Raw genomic sequence first — 7500 nt, 5'->3', positions numbered from 1 at the left:
GTATATCCAGGTCGGCATTTACAGGCGAAGCCCCGTCCTCTTCTCATACATACGCCACCGTTCTTGCAAGGTCTCTTATGGCATGGATTAACTAGCGCATAAAAGAATAAATGAGAGTCCTATTTCACAGTCTTATGTATTTTTACAATGCAATAACAGTGGGGTTTCTTTTGATAAATGTGCCCTTCATTGTCTTTAAGTATTTTCCATTTCCCTTGTAAGTTTTTTTTGTTTTTGTTTTTTGTTACCCCTATTACTCCCTCACAGTATGAATAGCAAAATGATTTTAGAAATGTTAAGCATAGAACTTCATTCTTTTATTCTTTCAGTCATTTGACTGCGCGCATACTGGTGCACCGCATTAAAGGGTTTTATTCCAAGAATTCGACCCCATGGGCTATTGTTTATCTGTATAGTACTATTTTTATTTGTTGACTTTTGCTGAACCGCTAAATTACGGGGACGTAAACACACCAAAATTGGTTGCCAAGAATGGTCTGAGGAAGATATAAGCACACACATACACACACACACACACAAACACACAGATATATATATATATATATATATATCCACAACTGGCTTCTTTCAGCTTCCGTCTATCAACTCCGCTCAGAAAGCTTTGGTTGGCCTGACGCTATAGTAGTATATACTTGTGCAAGGTGCCACGCAGTGGGACTGAAATCGAAGGCATGTGCTTGGGAAGCAAACTTCTTACCACACAGCGACACCAGCGACTATCTATCTATCTATCTATCTATCTATCTATCTATATATATATATATATATATATATATATATATATATATATATATATATATATATATATATATATATATATATATATATATATATATATATATATATATATATATACATATATACATATATATATACATATATATATATATATATATATATATATATATATATATATATATATATATATATATATATATATATATATATATATATATATATACATATATATATATATATATACATATATATATACATATATACATATATATATATATACATATATATATATATATATACATATATATATATACATATATATATATATATACATATATATATATATATATACATATATATATATATATATACATATATATATATATATATACATATATATATATATATATATATACATATATATATATATATATATATATACATATATATATATATATATATATATATATATATATATATATATATATATATATATATATATATATATATATATATATATATATAATGTTAATTCTCGAAATGAAGTATTAACAGTAACTGCACGATAAAGTGTAGTATATTGCCACTTAAGTGTGGCTGACCCCTTGGGGTGGATGTTACTGTTGCTTTTAGCCCCAGGAGGACATCTCCTCCAGCTGGCTTATCGATACTTAAGTGGCAATATACTACACATTATCGTGCAGTTACTGTTAATACTTCATTTAGAGAATTAACATTGCTTGTTTTCACCTTTTCGATATCAGTGAAGAATTTCACTGGAAAAGTAGATATAAGATTGCCAAGATTTTATCTCTCTCATCAAGGATCAGTGGCTATCGAACGCCGACGAAGGGAAATAACCCTGAAACCCGGGTCCGTTCGTGCTACAGATCATGATGGGAGGGATAACTTCCCTTGGCAAACAGGACACAGTAGTGTGTCGATAAGCCAGCTGGAGGAGATGTCCTCCTGGGGCTAAAAGCAACAGTAACATCCACCCCTAGGGGTCAGCCACACTTAAGTGGCAATATACTACACTATATATATATATATATATATATATATATATATATATATATATATATATATAGTAATAAGAAAATGGATGGGATCATGAGGCGGTATTCATCAACTTTTAGACATTATATTATGTCTATTTATTTAATAGACATAATATAATGTCTAAAAGTTGATGAATACCACTTCTTCATCCCCCTCCATTTTCTTATTGCCATATAAATTAAGGGTAAAACAACTTTTACCCTCACACATTTCTTACAGTCAGTAGTGTAATTGCCATGCAATGAAAATACACTTACGTAATAATAATTGGGTATTGTATCAGCAGTATACTGGATAGATATTATCCCTTAGTTGGTTGGATTTACAACCTGTAACTCTCTTGAATTAGAGTGTATGTGTGTGCGTTTGTACGTGCGTATGTGTTGTATGCGTGTGTGTGTTGTTATAGTTGTTCAACATAACATCGAAATGATTTCCAAAGTTGTACCCTCGTATTATTTATATAAAGACATTCATCCAATCACATTCCTTTTCATGCATACATGAAGCTTCTACGCTACCTCCTTTGTAAAAGTATCGTTTATCTATAGTTATAAAATATGATAGATTTCAATGCTATACTCACATGCACGACAGTATCGTCCGCTATATCCAGGTCGGCATTTACAGCTGAAGCTCCGTCCTCTTCCAATACAAACGCCACCGTTCCCGCAAGGTCTCCTGTGGCATGGATTAACTAGCGCATAAAAGAACAAATAAAAGTCTTATTTCACAGTCTTATGTTTTTTACAATGCAATAACAGTAAGATTTCCTTTAAAAAATGCCCCATTAATTGCCCTTACTGATTTTCCATTTTTGTGTCTCCTTCTTCATGTTTTTCTTTTGTCTCCCCTGTTTTTCCTCACTTACAGCATGAAAAAAATAATTCCAGAAACGTTAAGACTGTCAGGCGATGGTGTGGGGGAATTCAAATATAGGCACAAACATATAAATGCACACATACACACACACACACACATATATATATATATATATATATATATATATATATATATATATATATACAACGGATACATTATTTCCATTATTTACAATTGACGGATATTTGTCCACTTCTTGTTTGTTGCTAACACAACGTTTCGGTTGATATACCCTCCAGCCTTCTTCAGGTGTCTTGTGGAAATTTCGAACCTGGGTTCTCATTCCTAAGATATTTTTCGATGTTATTATTATTATTCAGGTTACTACTTTTAGTAGTCCGCGTTCTTAACCACTACACCATATGCCTGTGGACAATTACGGAGTGAATTTTAAGGCTTATAAATCTAATATTTTTCTATCCTTCCTTAATACCGGTTCCCATATGCTGCCCATACCTGCACTCGGTCTGCTTAGGAGGTTGTTGTGTCCTAGCATATGTGCTGCTTCTTTTAGTTTTCGTATTTTCCAGTGGTGTTCTCTGTCTATTATTTTAACTTCATCCCACAGGGGGAGGTGGTTTCCATTTTTCCATACATGATCAGCTATACCCGATTTATCAATATTTCCCCGTGTCACAGCTTTGCGATGTTCCTCTACCCTTATTTTGAGGAGGCGACATGTTTCACCTTTGTATAAACTACCACAGCTGCATGGGATGGAGTACACGCAGTTCTTAAATCATATTCTCTTCTATTGGTGGTTTTACTAGAAGGATATATTTACGAAGTGCTGTATTACTTTTGAATACTGTCCTGATGTCATGTGGACCGCATATCTTTCGTAACTTTTTGGAGAGGCCTTTCACATAGGGTAGACAGACTGTGGACAGTATATTGGCCTCATCTTCTCTCTTCTTCATAGTTGAAGTGGATAGTACATTTCAGCTAGTTGTTGCTTAACAGATCGTTATTGAGCTTGATCATTTCTTCGTAGTGTGTATTACGATCGCTACTTATATTCTTTTGTTTTAGGCACGGGTGTTTTAGACACTAAGCTATCCCTCTCTTTACACTATATGGATGGTGGGAATTGAAGTTGAGGTATCGTCCAGTAAAGGTCGGCTTGCTGTATACGGATGTCCTGAATTCATACTTGGTGCGTCTTATTAATACCTCCAGGAATGCCAGCTGCTTGTCTTTTTCCTTTTCCATTGTGAATGGATGGCTTTATTGAGTTCACATGATCTAACAGCACTTGAAAATCTTAGAACTGTATATACAACGACCTTCTTTCAGTGCCCGTCTATCAAATCTGCTCAAAAGGCTTTAGTTGGCCGAGGCTATAGTTGAAGACATCTGCGAAAGGTGCCAGACAGTGGGACTGAACCTAATAACATGTGCTTGGGAAGCAAACTTTTACTATACACCCACGCCAGTGATTATATATATATATATATTTATATATATATATATGCATGTATATATGTGTGTGTGTATGAATATTTATATATGTAAATATGAATGTGCGTGCGTGCGTGCGTGCGTGCGTGCGTGCGTGCGTGCGTGCGTGTGAGTGTGTATATGTGTGTGTTTGTACGTGTGTGTTTGTTGTTGTTGGTCAACGAACCAACCAAATGATTTCCAAAGTTGTGCCCGCGTATTATTTACATCAAGACATTCATCCAATCACATTCCTTTTCATACTTAAATGAAACTTCTACCTCAGCTCCTTTGCAATACGCCTGCACTTGTAAAAGTATCGTTAATCTATAGCTATAAAATATAATTGTTTCCAATGTTATACTCACATGCAAGACAGTATCGTCCGCTATATCCTGGTCGGCATCTACAGGCGAAGCTCCGTCCTCTTCTAAAACATACGCCACCGTTCTTGCAAGGTCTCCTATGGCATGGATTGACTAGCGCATAAAAGAACAAATAAAAGTCCTATTTCACAGTCTTATGTATTTTTACAATGCAATAACAGTGGGGTTTCCTTTTATTAATGCCCCCTTTATTTTCCTTACTTATTTCTCATTTTTGCTTTTCTCTCTCTCTCTGTATAATTTTCTTTTGTCTCCCCTATTTCTCCCTCAAAGAATGAAAAATAAAGATTTCGGAAATGTTAAGCATAAAACTATTATTTTATTCTTTCAGTCTACGAGCATGCTGGAGCAGCGCCTTAAAAGGTTTTAGTGGAAGAAATCGACCCCAAGACGTACTTGTTGTAAGCCTAGTACTTATTTTAACTAGGCACTTTTGCTGAACCGCTAAGTTACGGGGACGTAAACACTCCAACATCGGTTGTCAGGCGATGTTGGGGGAGGTCACATATAGGCACACAAACACATATAAATACATATGTATATATTTTTTCCATCTATCAAATCCGCTCACAAGGCTTTGGTTGGCCCGAGGCTATAGTAGAAGACACTTGCGGAAGATGGAACGTGCTTGGGAGCAAGCTTTGTACCACACGCGAGCGACTATATATATATATATATATATATATATATATATATATATATATATATATATATATTCAATTTAAACATGAACAAACAAGGAAAAAAAGAAAAAAAACACGAAGAAACAACGTGAGGACGTGGAATAAGTACATTGTTATTAGACGCTCAGGAAAGGAAAGAAAAAAATGAGGATTTAACGTATCGATCGGAGATCTTCGTCAGAAATATAGGAAAAGTTCAGTGTGCGAGAGAGAGAGAGAGTGTGTGTGTGTGTGTTTGTTCTTGTTGTTCAACATAACATCGAAATTATTTCCAAAATTGTACACTGACGTTATTTACGTAAAGCCATTCATCCAATCACATCCTTTTCATACATAAATGAAGCTTCTACCTCACCTCCTCTGCAACTCATTCTACACTTGTAAAAGCATCGTTAATCTACAGCGATAAAATATGATTGTTTTCAATGCTATACTCACATGCATGACAGTAACGTCCGCTATATCCAGGTCGACATTTACAGCTGAAGCTCCGTCCTCTTCCAATACATGCGCCACCGTTCTTGCAAGGTCTCCTATGGCATGGATTAACTAGCGCATAAAAGAACAAATAAAATTCCTATTTCACAGTCTTATGTATTTTTACAATGCAATAACAGTGGGCTTTCTTTTTATTAATGTGCCCTTCATTGTCTTTACGTATATTCCATTTTTGCTTCTAACTCTTTATGTGTTTTTGTTTTCTTGTCACACCTATTTCTCCCTCACTTACAGCATGAAAAAAAGGATTTTTAAAAATGTTAAGCATAAAACTTCATTCTCTTATTCTTTCAATCATTTGACTGCGCCCATGCTGGGGCACCGCGTTAATGGGTTTTAATCCGAGAGATCGACCCCATGAGTTATTACTTGTCAGCATAATACTATTTTTATTTGGTGACTTATTTGTAGCCAAGAATAGTGGGGGGGCTGATATAAGCACACACACACATAATTACATATATATATATATATATATATATATATATATATATATATATATATATATATATATATATATATATATATATATATATATAAATAGTAAATGAGTATATGCATATATACGTACAGGTATGTGCATACCGACATCCACCTGTATGTATAGGTGCATATCTGGGTACAGGACATTGCAAACAAAACGTAGACGAGAAAACACACAAGCCACATAGAGAACATTCTACTTCATCAGCTACCCCCGTTTTAACACCGGCGTTTCGAAGAGCTGGGCAGGACGCATCGTTAAAACGGCTCTTCCCATGGACCGCAAATTAAATTTGTATACACAAATTAAATCTTGCCATGGAGGAATGTAGTGGCGGACACAAAACAAGACAGGAAAACAAACAGAAAAGGATTTACGGCCAGACGAGAAAAATTATTTGTGTATGAACGCTGTGAGGCACGAACTTGAAAGTAGGGACGAGGTAGTTCGCGTGTTTGCTCGGAAGAAAAGGATTATTGACCGGAAGCATGTGACCATGCCGGTGTAAGGGGAAGAGAGAGAGTGGTAGAGGGAGAAACAAAGGGAGGAAGTAGAAGAATAGGTGAGCAACTAGAGGAAAAGAGAAAGAGAGGAAGTACGAGGGTGGGGGAAAGAGATACGTAGTAGTAACAGAGGAAGAACGAGAGGGGTAAAGCGAGATACGTAGTAGTAAAGAGGAAGAACGAGAGGGGGAAAAATGATGTATACAACTGGCTTCTTTCAGTTTCCGTCTATCAACTCCGCTCACAAGGCCTTGGCTGGCCCGACGCTATAGTAGAATTGTGCAAAGTGCCACGCAGTGGAACTGAATTCAGAACCATGTGCTTGAGAAGCAAGCTTCTCACCACACAGCCACGCCAGTGATTCTGCATATATATATATATATATATATATATATATATATGTATATGTATATATATATAGTGTGTGTGAGAGAGAGAGAGAGAGAGAGAGAGAGAGAGAGAGAAATATTACAATATATAAGGGAATGTAAAATTCCAAACATACAGGAATATTCAATTTAGTACTATCAAATTTAATTTTATAATAAATAATATATGTATATAAATATAATTTTGAGTTCACAAGAGATCATTGATAAGATAAGTGATGCCGTTTATTTTATTAATAATGTTTAGCGTTCGAATTTATTTATCTAATAACACTATCTTTTTATATGTATTTCTGTTAATAAAGATGTTTACCACTAGTCCACAGATATTATTTTAGATGAATCATACCTTTAACTTGAATGATTAGTATTAAGCGTTTGCATTTCATTTATTGTACAAATGAGAGCTTTCCT

General features: G+C 34.8%; 1 protein-coding gene across 5 annotated transcripts in view; it reads right to left on the bottom strand.

Annotated features, from left to right (window-relative positions):
- The window catches only part of LOC106873942 (uncharacterized), a 66408-nt gene that overhangs the window by 31248 nt on the left and 27660 nt on the right, over positions 1-7500 (bottom strand). For 3 of the 5 annotated variants that reach the window (XM_089349551.1, XM_089349554.1, XM_089349555.1), the window contains 4 exons: positions 5651-5761; positions 4512-4622; positions 2408-2518; positions 1-91 (listed from right to left, as the gene is read on the bottom strand). The exon at positions 1-91 is cut by the window's left edge and continues 20 nt beyond it. In XM_089349551.1, the coding sequence (XP_089205677.1) occupies positions 1-91; positions 2408-2518; positions 4512-4622; positions 5651-5761 (424 nt within the window). The remainder of the gene's footprint in view (positions 92-2407; positions 2519-4511; positions 4623-5650; positions 5762-7500) is intronic. The other 2 variants (XM_089349552.1, XM_089349556.1) reach the window with 1 other exon arrangement.

Source organism: Octopus bimaculoides, chromosome 3 (genome assembly GCF_046866305.1).
Source record: "Octopus bimaculoides isolate indiv1 chromosome 3, ASM4686630v1, whole genome shotgun sequence".
Classification (NCBI taxonomy): Eukaryota; Metazoa; Mollusca; class Cephalopoda; order Octopoda; family Octopodidae; genus Octopus; species Octopus bimaculoides.
The sequence above is the reverse complement of the archived record's forward strand: the minus strand, read 5'-3'. Positions and strand labels throughout refer to the sequence as shown.